This window comes from Amblyraja radiata, chromosome 6 (assembly GCF_010909765.2).
Source record: "Amblyraja radiata isolate CabotCenter1 chromosome 6, sAmbRad1.1.pri, whole genome shotgun sequence".
Classification (NCBI taxonomy): Eukaryota; Metazoa; Chordata; class Chondrichthyes; order Rajiformes; family Rajidae; genus Amblyraja; species Amblyraja radiata.
In genome coordinates, this window is record NC_045961.1 from 40,490,665 (window position 1) to 40,507,735 (window position 17,071).

Here is a 17,071-nt window from a genome sequence, read left to right on the forward strand (position 1 = left end):
TACCTGTTCAACTCATTTGCCATTTCCTTGTTCCCCATAATAAATTCAATAATAAATTACTCCCCTTGGAATCTTTCTTCCTCTTTGGAATGAACTGATACCTTCTGTATTATTCCCAGAAATATCTCCCATTGTTGTTCCACTGTCATCCCTGCGACGGTATCTTTCCAGTCAACTTTGGCCAGCTCCTCCCTCATGGCTCCATAGTCCCCTTTATTCAACTGTAACACTGATACCTCCGATTTACCCTTCTCCCTCTCCAATTGTAGATTAAACCTGACCATGTTATGGTCACTGCCTCCTAATGGCTCCTTAACCGTGAGTTCCTTTGTCAAATCCGGTTCATTACACAACACTAAATCCAGAATTGCCTACTCCCTGGTAGGTTCCAATACAAGCTGCTCTAAGAATCCATCACGGGGCACTCCACAAACTCCCTTTCTTGGGGCCCAGTACCAACCTGATTTTCCCAGTCTACCTGCATGTTGACATCTCCCATAACAACCGTAGCATTACCTTTACTAATGCCAATTTTAATTCCTGATTCAACTTGCACCCTATATCCAGGCTGCTGTTTGGGGGCCTGTAGATAAGTCCCATTAGGGTCTTTTTACCCTTACAATTCCTTGGTTCTAGCCATACTGACTCCACATCTCCTGTTTTAATGTCACCCCTTGCAAGGGACTGAATTTCATTCTTCACCAACAGAGCTACCCCACCCCCTCTGCCCACCTGTCTGTCTTTTCAATAGGAGGTATGTTGTGTCTTCGGGTTTGATTTCCTGATAATAACGACACAATTCAGGTTGTTTCAGTTGCCTTGGTTTACTCCTTTATTCAGCTCCTTTGCCTGTGTGGCGTAGTGATACTGAAAGTGCTTACATACCTAATCACAGTGTGTGTGTGTGTGTGGTGAGTGTGCCTGATACAAAGTAGTGCAAAGTAGTGCAGGAGGTTGGGACTGCTACAATGAATATGTAGCATATGTAACATCCCCCCTTCTCAAAAGAAAGGAACAAAAATTAGTGACACTAGAGGATTGCCAGAGCGAGGGTGGCAATCCTGTAGCAGATACCGTGGGATTATTCTGCCCACATTCATGGCATTCTGCTTTCTACTATACTACACAACAAAATATATAATGGCAGCTTGTTTTCTTTCAGGTAGTGCGTAGCCAGTCAAGAGTCATGTCTTGGCGTGACTTGTCCCTTCCAGTGCTAGCGATAACGCGCTGGGGGTAAGATGTTGCTCCTGGATCTAGTAGATCTGGTTGTTGCCTGCAGTGTTGCATTCGATGTATTGGTAACTTGTTGAGTTGTTTCCTGGCCATTGGTTGGTGCTGGTTGACTATATGACTCACAGGTAGCAGTTTGTGAGAATGTGTTGTCATCAATGGCAGGTGTTGCTGCTGCTGTGGGTGGTGTCCTAGGAGTTGCTGGTGTTGTCTTTGAAGTTGCAGGTGTTGACATTTCAGGTGTCGGGCGGATGTGAATTCTGTTTCGTCTCAACTGCCTGCCCGGTTCTGTCTCTATGATATATGATTTTGGGGTTCCAGCCCTGTTGGTGATTTGTGCTGGGGTCCATTTCTTTGTTGTTGGATCCTGAGCATGTACGTTTTGGCCTTGAAATAGTTCAGGCAAGTACTGTGCATTTTTGTTGTATTGTTTCAGCCCCTCCTCCTGGGCAGCTGCCAATTTTGCCCTTGTTTCTTCTTGGTCGATAGGGGGTTGGATTTTGCTTGGCAGGGTGGTTTTGTATTTCCTGCCATTTAGCATTTCTGCAGGAGACTTCATGTCAGCCTTTAGTGGAGTTGCCCGTAAGGATAAAAGTGCCAGGTTTGGATCCTCCTTTGCCTCTCGGCATTTTATTAGTGTTTTCTTGGCTGTCTGTACTTGCCTTTCAATAAACCCATGGCCCTTTGGGTAATGTGGTGAAGATGTTGTGATTTTGAACCCGTATTCGGTGGCCAGCTCTCTGAATTCCCGAGATGTGAATTGGGTTCCATTGTCACATACGATCTGCTCAGGTATTCCTTGCTCTGCAAACAACCCTCTAACAATTGACACAATTGTTTTAGCTTTCAAGTCCTTTATGTTTCTCACAAATGGGAATTTGGAGTAGTAGCAGGCCATAATCAAATACCATTGCTGGTTCTCTGTGAACAGGTCTGCTCCGATGGTTTGCCATGGCCGGCTTGGGATATCACTGGGTGTCATTTCCTCCTTCTGTTGTGAATTCCTGTATTTTTGGCATATGTGGCATGTAGATACCAGCTTTTCTATGTCCTTGTACATGCCTATCCAGTACACAGCGGATTTAGCACGGAGTCTGCACTTTTCCATTCCTAAGTGTCCCTGGTGGATCTTTTCGAGGATTTCTTTTTTCATGGACTTGGGTATGATGATTCGTGATCCGGCCATCAGGACTCCATTCTCTACCGAAATATCATCACGGATGGTCCAGTATTCGCGGAGGATAGGCTGAACTTGTTGTCTCTTTTCTGGCCACCCCTGTATTACCATTTGGGTGAGGAGCTGGAGTTCTTCATCTCTGGCTGTTTCCTCTTTGATCTGTTCCAGCTTCACGCTTGTCACACTCACAATGTGGTGGATCTTTATGCTCAGCCCTTCCATCTCTTGTTTGTCATGTGTTGATAGTCTGGATAGGGCGTCAGCTAGCAGCAGGTCTTTTCCTGGCTTGTATCTGATGTTGTAGTCGTAGCTCTGTAGCCTCAGTAATAGTCTCTGTAGTCTGGCTGGTGCTTTGGTGAGGTTTTTTTTTTCGATTTGTTCTAGAGGGCGGTGGTCTGTTTCGATGTCGAAATACCTTCCATATAGGTAAGTGTGAAATTTCTCGCAGCCATAGACTACTGCTAAGAGTTCTCTCTCTATGTTTGCGTACCTTGATTCTGTAGGAGTGAGTGCTTTGGATGCATACGCAATAGGTCGGCCATTTTGTATCAGTACTGCTCCAACTCCTCTCATGGAGGCATCAACTTGGAGTGTTACAGGTTTCTGTCTGTCATAGTACTGCAGGATCGTTTCTTTGCTGATGAGTTGTTTTAATTTCCCAAAATCTTGGCTATGTGAAGCACACCAATCAAATTCAGCGTCGTCTTTCATCAATTCACGGAGATTTGCTGTGTGATTAGCAAGCTTAGGTATGAAGACTCCCATGTATTGTATGAGCCCTAGGAAACTTCTTAGCTGTTTCTTGTCTTTGGGTTCCTCCATGTGGTTGATAGCATCCACTTTTGTAGGGTCCGGTTTCACTCCTTCTGCAGAGTAAATCAGTCCAAAGAATTTGCACTCCTTTTCTTTGATTATGCATTTGTCTGCATTGAGCTTTATGCCGGCTCTTCGAGTTTTTTCCATAGCCTCATGGAGGTTGTAATCATGCGTGTTTTCATCTCTGCCGTATACTTGGATATCATCTGCTATCCCGATTGCCCCTTTACAGCCTTTGTATGTTTCATCTATTTTCCGCTGGAAGACATCTTGACTCACCTTCAGCCCGAATGGGAGCCTGTTGAATCTGAATCTGCCAAATGGCGTGTTGAAAGTGGTGAGCATTGATGACTTCCGGTCTATTTTGATGTTCCAATATCCATTGCTAGCATCCAGCTTGCTGAACACCTTGGAACCGGCCAGTGCTGGTGTGATCTCTTCAAGGGTTGGAGTTGGATAATGGTCGCGCTTCAATGCATTGTTCAGATCCCTGGGATCAAGGCATATCCTTAGTTTTCCGTTTGGCTTTTCTTTGATAACAATTGAATTTACCCAATCAGTTGGTTTAGTTATTGCTGTGATGATGCCCTTTTCTTCCATTTCGTTTAGTTGTTCCCTTAGCCTCTCTTTCAGTTCAAGGGGAACACGGCGGGGTGGGTGGATCACTGGTTTCACACTGGGGTCTACTGTGATATGGTATTCGTATTCCTCAAAACAACCAACGGTATCGTCAAAACACTCTGGGTACATGTCCATCAATTCTTCTTTGTTCCTGATGGGCGGCCGGTTTTTGATGGGTATGTTTCTGTCAATTCTGCAGGAGTTTGTCTTGATTTCATGGTTGATTGACACAATCTTCAGTCTTTGGCACGTGTCCAGGCCGAGAATAGCAGGTCCTTTCGATTTAGTGATGTAGAAGGGGCATTTCACTTCTTTCCCTTTGTATGTTCCTGCTATGATTGTTTTGCCTAGCTGTGGGATTATGGAACCTCCGTATGCAGCTAGGACTACATCGCTACTTCTAAGGATTCCTTTCCTGACGCTGCCATCTTTTGTCATGTGTTCAGGGAATATCTTTCCGTAAAGATTGACTGGTAAGATATTGCTCTGGGCTCCAGTATCAATTTTGAGCCTTAGATTAATCGTTGTTCTTTTCTTTCCCACTTTTTTCTGTAGTTGTATTATAGTATATGCTTCATCTCTGTTGCTATGTGGTTTGTTGTTTCCCATTTCGTGGACGTCAATGGTCCCAACGGCAAGGAATTCTTCCTCAGAGGTATCTGAGGTTATCTCCTCTTCCTGTTGGACGTGTACGTGTATTTGTTTCCTTCTCGTATTTCTATCGTTCTTTGACCATTGCTGCTTTGGCTTGGTGCTGTATGATTTTGTTGACCTACACCTTTTCTTCCAGTGGTTAGGCCTCCCACAGGAGTTGCAGGCAGTCCCGTATGCTGGGCACTCCCTGCGATCATCAAATGCATGCTCTGTACCGCAGTTCCAGCAGCTTCTTTGGCTTGCTTGTTTGTTTGCATGCCTAGAAAATGTCTGCTTTGGAGCCTTTAAGGTGGAGCCAGGGTCACGTTTTGAGAGAGCGTCTATATTCACTCTGGTGCTGCTCTGAGATGAGCCAACTTGAAGGCAGAGGGAGGACATTTGTTTCCTTGTGGCTTCGAAAGCTCTGGCAGCATCTACGGCGTCTTTTAGGTTGAGGGTGTCTTTCCCTATTAGGGACTTTTGGACCTCTTGGTGGGCGCACCCCCATATTAGCTGGTCGACAATTCTGTCATCTTCATCACCAAATCTGCATTTCTTGGCCACGTTCCTTAGTCTCGACAGGAAAGTGTCGGTTGTTTCTTGTGGGTCTTGTCTTAGCCCTTGGAACTCATACCGATGGATTCTGTGGTTTGATTTGGGCTCCATATGGTTCGCAAACCTTTCAAGGACTATTCCCGGATTATTGCAGTCGGGCTCTGTTAAGCTCCAACTGTTAAAAATGTCTAGACCCTTCTCCCCGAGCCATAGTAAAATATAACTGACCTTCTCTTCATCTGCAGTTCCTTTCAGGAAGCTTTTGAATGCCAGCTGGCTCTTTTGTTTGAATTTCTTGAACGCCTCCACCACATCATCGGCGTCCCAGTTCATCGTAGGGTGGAGGCTCATTGCTGCTGTGGAGGCCGCCATCTTGTGTTGTTAGGCGGGTGCACAAAAAAAATCAATTTCTCTGCAGCCGCTGTTCCTAATTCACAATAGCGATTCACAATAGCGCGGTTTTTTACTCGAAAGTCACCGCTGCCACCATGTTGTGTCTTCGGGTTTGATTTCCTGATAATAACGACACAATTCAGGTTGTTTCAGTTGCCTTGGTTTACTCCTTTATTCAGCTCCTTTGCCTGTGTGGCGTAGTGATACTGAAAGTGCTTACATACCTAATCACAGTGTGTGTGTGTGTGGTGAGTGTGCCTGATACAAAGTAGTGCAAAGTAGTGCAGGAGGTTGGGACTGCTACAATGAATATGTAGCATATGTAACAAGGTATACCCTTGAATATACAGGCCCTAGCCCTCTTGCAGCCATGTCTCTGTAATTCCCACATCTTATTTGCCAATTTCTAACTGAACCTCAAGCTCGTCCACTTTATTTCTTATGCTTCGCGCATTCATACACAACACTTTGACCTCGGTATTCACCTTCCCTCTCGCATCGCTCGCAATTGGCCCTGATCTTACTCTCTCATGTTGTTTAAAACTTATCATTCTCGTAGTGCAAATTGCACAGTATTGATAAGCAGAGGAGGGAGCATTGGGAGGAAGTGTGTTGAAGGGAATGTTGGAAATTACTTTTGACTAGTAATATAATTACTTTTTAAATTTATTATCTTAATCCATTTCAATTGTTTTTCTATATATGGAACAACTTCATTGTAAGGTTGTCACATGAAAGGTTAAACACAGAATATAAAATAGTCCATCTAACCTTTGCCAACATGTTAAAAATGAGTAAAAGGTGAGGGTATATGTCCTAATGCTCTCTCCCTCTTTTCCCACAGTACATCAAATTTGAATTGCAATATCTCTTGTTTGATCCTTGACCTATAGTGTAGCGCTTTAATTTTTTTTTTAAAAAGGACATTTGCTAAATTTGATGGTAGTACTAGCTTTAATACATTTATTCTCAATACATCATGCATATAAGGGTGGTGATGTTTGACATTTGCGGTGAATTTAGTTGGTGCATCCTACACAAAGTTTGTTACTTGTAGGATAATTTGTGTCATGATTATATGTAATTGATGAAAAGCACAATCCTCCATCATTGGAACAGATATTTTACTTTTACATGACTTAAGCTGTGATCAAAGAGTCTAAGTGAAAAAAATGTTGATTTTCCTTATGCGCACATCTATGGCAATTGCCATTTGCTTCCCTCAAACAATTGTTCTCCACAATGTACTGATCTCCCCTCCTTCCCTATGGAAAAGGTATGATGGATAATTTCCACGCCATGGATGTTTTCAAACCAATTGCTGCTGCAAATGTCAAAGGATTCCACCAAGCTGTTGGATTGTAGTTACATACCTTTGTTGGTTTTCCCATTTTTTTTCCAGTCTGGTGCAGTAAAGAGTCGTCCATTTCCGCAGTCTCAAAGTGCCAGAATTCCTTCCAGAGCCCCAAAGAGGAACACAGCTTTCACAGGTAAGACTTTAGACTTTTTTTTAGTCTTTAGAGATACAGCATGGAAACTGGCCCTTTGGCCCTCCTAGTCCATGCCGACCAGCAATCACCCCTGTACATTTGCACCATCCTACACACTAGGGACAATTTACAATTTTCACCAAAGCTACCTAACCTATAAACCTGTCCGCCTTTGGAGTGTGGGAGTAAATCGGAGCACCAGGAAAAAACCCATGCCATCACAGGGAAAACGTACAAACTGCACCCATAATCAGGATCAAACTGATCTCTGGTGCTGTAACGCAGCAACTCTACTGCTGTGCCACTGTGCTGCCATCGAGCTGTACTATAACAATCTCGTCAGAAAACGATCAAATAGAGAAATCTTTAATACCACTGAGGCAGTGGAGGAATATAATGCGGTGGTAGATAAATTAATTGGGGGGGGAGGGGGGGGGGGGGGAGGGGGGGGGAGGGGGGGAGGGGAGGGGGGGGGGGGAGGGGGGGGGGGGGACCCTGTAGAAGTTGGAGCTCTTAAATAAACAACAGAAAACACTCAGTAGTTCAAGCAGCCTCTGTGAAAGGAAATTCAGTTAAAGCTTCAGGTCTGAGATCCTCCATCAAGAGAGAGAGAGAGAGAGCGCACAAGGACACAAAGTGCTGGAGTAACTCAACGGGTCAGGCATCATCTCTGCAGAACACGGATAGGCGATGTTTCAGATCTGGACCTTTCTTCATTCTTCAGAAGGGATGAGATTGGTGTGGGTAAAGGGAATAGAGAAGTCAAGGTGGTTGATGTTGTGTCAGCAGTTGAAAATTAAAAGCTCCAGAGAGGGTAGAAGAGGCAGGGGTGTCCAAGAGGAGGGGGGAATGTTGGAGATGGGAGAAGGTGCAGAAATTTGATCATTAAGTAGAAATTATGCTGATTTATAGATAGGCTAGACTAGATAGCATTAGCAAGTCATTATACCGTCAAAGGAGTTTTTTACTTTTTATGTTGAAGAAAGAGCTTAATGTCATTGAAAATCAAGGATCAACTTGAGGATGGAAATTAAAATTATACCTGCAAACAATACATCACAAGTACATGCTGGTGAGAGCAAGGATCTCAAAGTAAAGACCGTATACAAAAGAAACAGGAAATTAACAACAAAAGGAAATTATTAGGGTTAAACGCCAAAAGGGTCACATGGAAACCATGATCTGCATGCCTGATCTTTAAGAGGTGGCTTTTGAGATATTGTTTACATTTGAAATGATCTTGCAAATATCCCCAGTGGATTGTAAGTAGATGAATGTAACACTACTAATCCAGAGAGGATTTAAAAAAAATCAAGAACCACAATCTAGTTGTTTGGAAAATCGTTACTATGGAACTGCCAATTGGAAGTTGTGTGAAAAAGTGGAGGCACTGATGTTATGAAAGGGAAGTTAAGTTAACAAATCTAAAGGCATTTTTAGGATGTAAGAAGTGAATGTGGTATATCTGAATTTTCCAAGCTATTGTTAATGCGCTACAAAAATCGAGATCAAGGGGTTAAGGATAACATTAACTTGGGCAGAGAATTAGTTACGAGGAAAATGCTAAATGGGCGATGTAGCAATTTGCAGACATTGAGCTCTTGTTCTGAAATTTATTTATACTGACTACGCTGCATTTACGTCACACATCAGAATTAAGCCTTCTAAGAATATTGATTGAGAAATTGTGTAAATGCTCTGATTCAGAAGGACCTGAATCTCTTGTCGATGTAACATAAATGTTGTAGGTAGCTATAAGCATGTTACCATGAAGACTAGCGGTCTATTGATATCTATTGTAAAAGGCCTCGAATACAGTGCAAGGAAATCACTAGTAATGAGCCGGGTTTTGGTGAAACCTAATCTCAACTAGAACATAGAATAGTATAGTACAACAGTCCCTTTGGCCCACAATGTCTGTGCCGAACATGTTGCCAAGACAAACTCTTATCTGCCTGCACAGGTTCCATGTCCCTCCATTCCCTGTGTATCCATGTGCCTATCCAAACGCTCTTAAAAACCTCTATTGTATCTGCCTCCACCACCACCCCTGGTAGCCCATTCCCAGCACCCATCACCCTCTATATAAAAAAAAAAGTTGCTCCTCCTTTAAACTTTATCCTTTTCACCTTAAAGCTATACTCTTTAGTATTTGATATTAACTATGTGATTTTGGTCACAAACAGCCTAAGTCTTAACAATTTTTTTAAATTGTTTAAAACCTCAAGGTTTAAGTAAGGATTTCTGATTTGCTTCTTGGATTGTTCTTGGACTTTTTTTGAACGTCTTGACCAATTCAGTATGTTTGAACAATTTATTTCCAGCTAAATGGGAAGGCATGATTCTGCTGTAAATTTTTGTTTATATACCCCTCTACCTGCCTCGCCCACCCCTTTTTTTGGTTAGGGCTATTTGTGGCTCCACTTTGCCATGGATCCCCTCACTTTCTGTAACTTCCCACAGGGCGTATTGTGAAAGATGTGTCTTTAACTGAGATCAGCAGCATCCTTTGTCCTAATGCTTTTGCTTTATTATGTGCAGTGTTAAAATAGAATTAGCTTGTTAATGATCTTCCAACTTTCCTTCATCTATGCAAGAATAAAGTTGCTTAATTGATGTTCTACAATGTATACACTGTGCTCTTAATTTGCAGTGGGTGAAGACATTAACTCGGAAACAGAATCTCTGCAGCTAAGGAACTTATCGCAGTCCATAATTGGCTCGGGTTCTCGTCAGAGCCCAAACCGAATGGAGTGGACAAATGAAGTAAAAGCAGAGGACAGTAGGTCTAACTCTGGTCGAGATGAAGGTGGAAGACGTCAAGCACTGATGCCAAGGGTACGATTTAGTCAACCCGAATCCCAAGACTGTGAAAGTGGAAGAAACCGGCAAGGGTTTGTTGAAATCGCACCAGCTGATCAGATAGAGGAAGATACTCACGAGGAAGACCATGAAATCGACGATCCCTTGCTAAGAAAACCAAAGTGATTCCAACCAATAGTTGGATCGCACCGCTGAGTTACTGTTTGCTTGATTCATGATATTACAGTACTTGCAGGAACAAGTTATGTTTCAAAAATTTTGTGTTAGTAAAACAAATTCAATTCTGATAAGAAATTCATTTTCCCCTGCTCATGGATCTTAACAATCCTAACGATTGCCATGTCAGACTGATCTGTTGATTTTAATTGAAATGTTTTTTTTAATTGAAATGTTGTTTTTAACTGAGCATATCTAGTTTATAACATGTCATATAAATCACCGATATTGATTACTCTTCAGTTGGCATTTCCCCAGGCAGTATCATGGCTATTAGTGTTACAAAAGTCATTTTTATTTTAAGGCTTCGCTGAGGGGAAAAATGTTTTTCCATGGTTTCTATTCAACCAACTAGTTTTGTTGTTCATGTTCAATCAATGGAGCCAAGCTACGACTTGGTTCTTGTCTGGCATCAATCGGAAGAAGGGTCTCGACCCGAAACGGCACCCATTCCTTCTCCAGAGATGCTGCCTGTCCCGCTGAGTAACTCCCGCATTTTGTGTCTACCTGACATCTTAAGAAGTTCTCAAACGGCAATCAAAACTGATGGTAGGAGATCAGGCACACTCCATAATGCCTATTCTTTGCTATTTATCTCGTAAATTCAAAAGCTGATTGCTGGTTTTTAATTTTTTCTGATTGTTGAGGTTAATTCTTACTTTTGGCTAACTTTGCACGTGACCCAGTGCTTTCCACCTCCCTCCACATACTTGTGTTTTGGAAAATTGTGCCATTCCATAGTTCTCTTCCCTCCCCATTCTCTCCTCTCTTCCATGATTCCAATCACCATCCTCTGGCCATCCCGTCCCACCTGCTTTTCCTCCTTTCATCCTCGCCTCTCCCTCATTCTTTCTGTTGCTGGGTCCAACAGATTAATGCAGTTATTACCTGTGGCCTTGCCTAGCATGAATGTCGAAGTGAAGAACACAAGATTTCCTAATGGATGACATTTTTTAAATTCTATAATTGCAACATCCGTGAGGAAATGTGTAAAGGCAGAAATTGAAAAGATCCTTATCTGCTTCATGTTGAAACTGCTGTGAAATTGCTGGTGCAAATATTATGTTCACAGAAAATGTCACTTCTATTTATAGGAATATCTACTTTATCAACTGTATTGGTTCTAATTGGAATATTTGATGCAATTAGATTTTAAACCTTAATTAAACTACCTTGTATTGAAATAATAACTCAGTTCAGTGTACAGTTAATATGGTATCATCTTTGAATATTAGTACAGGTATAGCTAAGGCCACACTCCACACTTCAATTACTGCGTCTCTCCAATTGCTTGGTCCCAATTGGAGTCATAGTTGTACAGCATGGCAAGGAGTCCTTCTACCCAGCTTGCCCATGCCAACCAAGGTGCCCCATCTACACTAGTCCCACCTGCCTGCATTTCCCATTTCCCTCTAAACCTTTCCTATCCATGTACATGTCCAAATTTTAAAATGTTATTAGTTTCTGCCTCCTCTGGCAGGTCTTTCCATGTACCCATCACCCTCTGTGTGGGGGAAAAAAAAACATCCTCCTAAATCTTCACTGCAATCATTACAGCGTAATAACATCTTTCCTGTAACAGGGGGACCAAAAGTGAACACAATACTCCAACTGTGACTGCACCAGTGTCTTGTACAGCTGTAGCATAACATCCCAACTTCTATACTCAACCCTGACTGATGAAGGATGAAAGCCACCTTGACCACCTTGTCTACCTGTGACGAACTATGTACCTGCATTTCTAGATCCCTCTGCCTTACTACCCTCCCCAGGGCTCTGCCATTTGCTGTGATAGTCCTGCCCAAAGATCATAGGGCAGAGCATATTTTGGAGACTCTTGCCTTACAAGAACAAAAACAAAAATGTACAGAAGAACAAAAATTGATTACTTTATTATTGTGGTAAGTATAGATCTATTTTTAAAAAATCTAGTACCGACAAACCTAGTTTCCCAATGAGTGTTGATATGGGAACAGAAAATAACATTTTCAGGACGGAATAATATCGACAGAAAACAATAATATTTCCTCACCTTTATTTGTTGTTGGGGAACCTGAAGAAAAACAGGTTGAGTCGTCCACATCGGCGATTAGAGCAATTTATACTGAACAGTGAGCTGTAGATGTGGCACCATGACAGTGTGGGGGCAGCCCGGTGAAATGGCGTCGACAGTCACACATGTCATACTACGCTTTTTTCGCTGAGTGGCGCATCTTGCTCCGCTCTATGATCTTTGGTCGTGCCTTTGTTAGAGTTCCCAAAATGCAACACCTCATATTTTGGAACATTTAGACTTCAGCTGCATGTTTGGTTTTTAAATCATCAGTGATATAATATTCCAACTGAGTTTGCATGACAGCAGGTTTAAGTAGAAATAATTATAAAAATGATAACCTGAATTCCTTGCAATGATGAAATGATTAAAGAGTCCTATAGTGACATGTCATCTTGAAGAATGAAAATTCTTACAAAACAAGATAGACACAAAGCTGGAATAACTCAGTGGGACATGCAGCATCTCTGGAGAGAAGGAATGGATGTCGTTTCGAAACAAGATCCTTCGTCAGACAGGTCTTGCAAAACAAGTCCCGTTCCTTGTGTACAAAACAAGTCCTGTTCCTTGAGCAATGTGAAGAGGATGCTTTCTGAGATTATCCCCGTAACCTTGAAGCAACAGCCAAGATGGCACACCCAATGCTTCTACTTCCTTCGGAGACTGAGGAAATTTTGCATGTTTCCCATGACTTACAATCTTCTACAGGTGCACCATGGAAAGCATATTGTTGGTTTGCATCACTGCTTGGTTTGGGAATTGCTCTGCCCAAAACAAGAAATTGCAGTGTTGATGTAGCCCAGTCCATCACACAGACCAGACTTCCTACCATTGACACCATCTACACTTCACGCTGACTCAGAAAAGCAGCCAACGTAAGATTTGTCCCACCTCAGTCATACCCATCAGGCAGAAGATCCAGAAGCTTGAAAGTTCACACTACCAGACTGGAACAGCTTCTTCCTCTATCAGGCTTAGAATACAGCCTACTTGCCTCCACCTCATTGTGCCATGGGGACTTTGTCTCTAGAACTGATACACTATAACGCTGAGAACAGTGTTCTGCCCATTGTAGTTGAGTTTAGCATTATTGTATTTGTGTATAGTAAATAGATGCAAATGATACATCTACATATCTCAAAAAACCCTCGCCTGTATCTACCTATTGCTTGCCAAGCTTTGTCCTGCCCCTGCTTTCTTCTCCACCCCCACCCTCCCACTTCCAGCTTTGCCCTTTCACCCCCACCACTATCAATCTGAAGGGTCCCAACCTGAAATGTCACCTATCTGTATTCTCCTGACCCACTGAGTTACTCCAGCAGTTTGTCTTTTTTTGCAAACAAGCATCAGCAATTTCTTGTGTCCACATGTTCCAAGGATGTTGGGGAAAGAGGGAGGAGGGTGTCGTGAACTATAATGGGTGATCAACTAAGAATAGCAACCTGGAATTACATGGATTGTCTTTACAGAATTAAATTACAAAACATGTCTTGAGTTCCAGCTTTCCATTCGTGGTTGATGTGACAGTAATGGTATGTCTGAGTGTTGCCATCACTGTCTGGGAAAATAATCACTAGTTGTGCAATGCACAAATTTTGTAGCAGAATGGTGGTACTGAAAGACTAGGACCGAGAACCAATCATTAGTAGCACAGTAAGCAGTGCAATCTACAACAAAACATGTTCCGTGCATTGACACCCTGCAGCAGAAGTACACACATCATAATGGTTTCACCAAAAGAGCATGCTGAGCTGCTTAAGCAAAGATGACACTGAACTGTGTGCATGTTCGTTCAGGTAACTTTGAGGTAATGATGTCTAGCAGTTGGATACAAAAAGATTGAGGGTAGTGAGGCATTGTTATTTACTCAAAGGAGTATGAAGGCATGGCAATCATTCACAATTATCGATAAAGCATGAATCTGATCGAGAATTGACCAGGTATATGCCAGAAGGAATTAGAGGAAAGGGGATATTTATCATGGGACAATTTTTGAGGATAATTAACAGCAGTGTAGACTGTTTGGACCAACCCTTTTTTAACTTCACTTAGCATAGCATGGTGATGGTGGTTGCAGCATTTTGACTGAAGGCCAAGTATGGCAAGTTAGTATGTTCAAAAGGGAACTGCAGATGCTGGAATATCGAAGGTACACAAAATTGCTGGAGGAACTCAGCGGGTGCAGCAGCATCTATGGAGCGAAGGAAATAGGCGACGTTTCGGGCCGAAACCCTTCTTCAGACTGATAGGGGATGGGGAAAGAAAGAAGGACAAAGGGAGGAGGAGGAGGACCGCAAAGACCGCTCCCTCCGCAACTCCCTCGTCAATTCTTCACTTCCCTCCCGCACCACCCCCTCCCCGGGCACTTTCCGTTGCAACCGCAAGAAATGCAACACCTGTCCCTTCACCTCCCCCCTCGACTCCATTCAAGGTCCCAAGCAGTCGTTCCAGGTGCGACAAAGGTTCACCTGTATCTCCTCCAACCTCATCTACTGCATCCGCTGCTCTAGATGTCAGCTGATTTACATCGGTGAGACCAAGCGTAGGTTGGGCGACCGTTTCGCCGAACACCTCCGCTCAGTCCGCAATAACCTACCTGACCTCCCGGTGGCTCAGCACTTCAACTCCCCCTCCCATTCCCAATCCGACCTCTCTGTCCTGGGTCTCCTCCATTGCCAGAGTGAGCAACAGCGGAAATTGGAGGAACAGCACCTCATATTCCGTCTGGGCTCCTTGCGTCCCCTTGGCATCAACATTGAGTTCTCCCAATTTGGCTAGCCCGTGCTGTCCCCTCCCCCCCTCCCCTTCCTTCACCCTCTAGCTGTCTCCTCCCATCCGCCCGCCCTCGGGCTCCTCCTCCTCCTCCCTTTGTCCTTCTTTCTTTCCCCATCCCCTATCAGTCTGAAGAAGGGTTTCGGCCCGAAACGTCGCCTATTTCCTTCGCTCCATAGATGCTGCTGCACCCGCTGAGTTCCTCCAGCAATTTTGTGTACCTGGCAAGTTAGTATGGTCTGGATGCAAAAGAGAATTTGGAAGTGACCTATTACCATGTAATTTCTGCTTGTCTCCTTCCAACGGTGGAGTTTGTCCTGGAAAATATTGAAACTCTTCACTCTGTGGTTAAACCTAGAGAGCCACACAAAGATTTCCATTGTACTCATTGGGCATTAGAAAGTGAGTCATTCACCACCACATACCATGTCAGACCAGCTAGATAAAAATGCTGGAGAAACGCAGCTGGTGAGGCAGCATCTATGGAGTGAAGGAATAACCATATAACAATTACAGCACGGAAACAGGCCATCTCGACCCTTCTAGTCCGTGCCGAACACATATTCTCCCCTAGTCCCATATACCTGCGCTCAGACCATAACCCTCCATTCCTTTCCCGTCCATATAACTATCCAATTTATTTTTAAATGATAAAAACGAACCTGCCTCCACCACCTTCACTGGGAGCTCATTCCACACAGCCACCACTCTCTGAGTAAAGAAGTTCCCCCTCATGTTACCCCTAAACTTATGTCCCTTAATTCTCAAGTCATGTCCCCTTGTTTGAATCTTCCCTACTCTCAGTGGGAAAAGCTTATCCACGTCAACTCTGTCTATCCCTCTCATCATTTTAAAGACCTCTATCAAGTCCCCCCTTAACCTTCTGCGCTCCAAAGAATAAAGCCCTAACTTGTTCAACCTTTCTCTGTAACTTAGTTGCTGAAACCAAGGCAACATTCTAGTAAATCTCCTCTGTACTCTCTCTATTTTGTTGACATCCTTCCTATAATTAGGCGACCAAAATTGTACACCATACTCCAGAATTGGCCTCACCAATGCCTTGTACAATTTTAACATTACATCCCAACTTCTATACTCAATGCTCTGATTTATAAAGGCCAGCACACCAAAAGCTTTCTTTACCACCCTATCTACATGAGATTCCACTTTCAGGGAACTGTGCACAGTTATTCCCAGATCCCTCTGTTCACCTGCATTCTTCAATTCCCTACCATTTACCATGTACGTCCTATTTTGATTTGTCCTGCCAAGATGTAGCACCTCACACTTATCAGCAATAAACTCCATCTGCCATCTTTCAGCCCACTCTTCCAACTGGCATAAATCTCTCTGTAGACTTTGAAAATCTACTTCATTATCCACAATCCCACCTATCTTAGTATCATCTGCATACTTACTAATCCAATTTACCACACCATCATCCAGATCATTGATGTACATGACAAACAATAGTGGACCCAACACTTCCCTCCGGCAGACGTTACAAGGCCTTCTACGCCCGAACCTCCAGACTCAGGAACAGTTTTATCCCAAGAGCTATAGCGGCTCTGAACCGGCCCTAATGAGTGCCCCCCCACCCACCCCCTTTGGACAGTCTTCCTCAGATGGTCACGTCAATCAATTCAGCTTGCTTATTTATGTATTGTATTTATTTACCTTTCTTGTACATCAGTGGAGCTGCATACTAAATCTCGTTGCACTGACGTGCAATGACAATAAAAGATATTATTATTATTATTATTATTATTATTATTATCCCTGTGGCACCCCACTAGTCACTGGCCTCCAACCTGACAAACAACCATCCACCATTACTCTCTGGCATCTCCCATTCAGCCACTGTTGAATCCATCTTGCTACTCCACCATTAATACCCAACCATTGAACTGTCTTAACCAACCTTCCATGAGGAACCTTGTCAAAGGCCTTACTGAAGCCCATATATACAACATCCACTGCTTTACCCTCATCAATTTCCCGAGTAACCTCTTAAAAAAATTCAAGAAGATTAGTCAAACATGACCTTCCAGGCACAAATCCATGTTGACTGTTCCTAATCAGACCCTGTTTATCCAGATGCTTATATATATATTATCTCTAAGTATCCTTTCCATTAATTTGCCCACCACTGACGTCAAACTAACAGGTCTATAATTGCTAGGTTTACTCTTGGACCCCTTTTTAAACAATGGAACAACATGCGCAGTACGCCAATCCTCCGGTACTATTCCTGTTTCTAATGACATTTGAATAGGTGACGCTTCGGGT

At 43.1% G+C, this 17,071-nt stretch overlaps 1 protein-coding gene across 1 annotated transcript in view; it reads left to right on the top strand.

Moving 5' to 3' along the window:
* LOC116974281 (sodium/hydrogen exchanger 2-like) overlaps positions 1-11,147 on the top strand; it is a 77,868-nt gene extending 66,721 nt beyond the window's left edge. Inside the window, exons 11-12 of the mRNA XM_033022598.1 lie at positions 6,831-6,918; positions 9,572-11,147. Coding sequence (XP_032878489.1) covers positions 6,831-6,918; positions 9,572-9,906 — 423 coding nt within the window. The 3' untranslated portion in view covers positions 9,907-11,147. The remainder of the gene's footprint in view (positions 1-6,830; positions 6,919-9,571) is intronic.
* Positions 11,148-17,071: the final 5,924 nt, after the last annotated feature.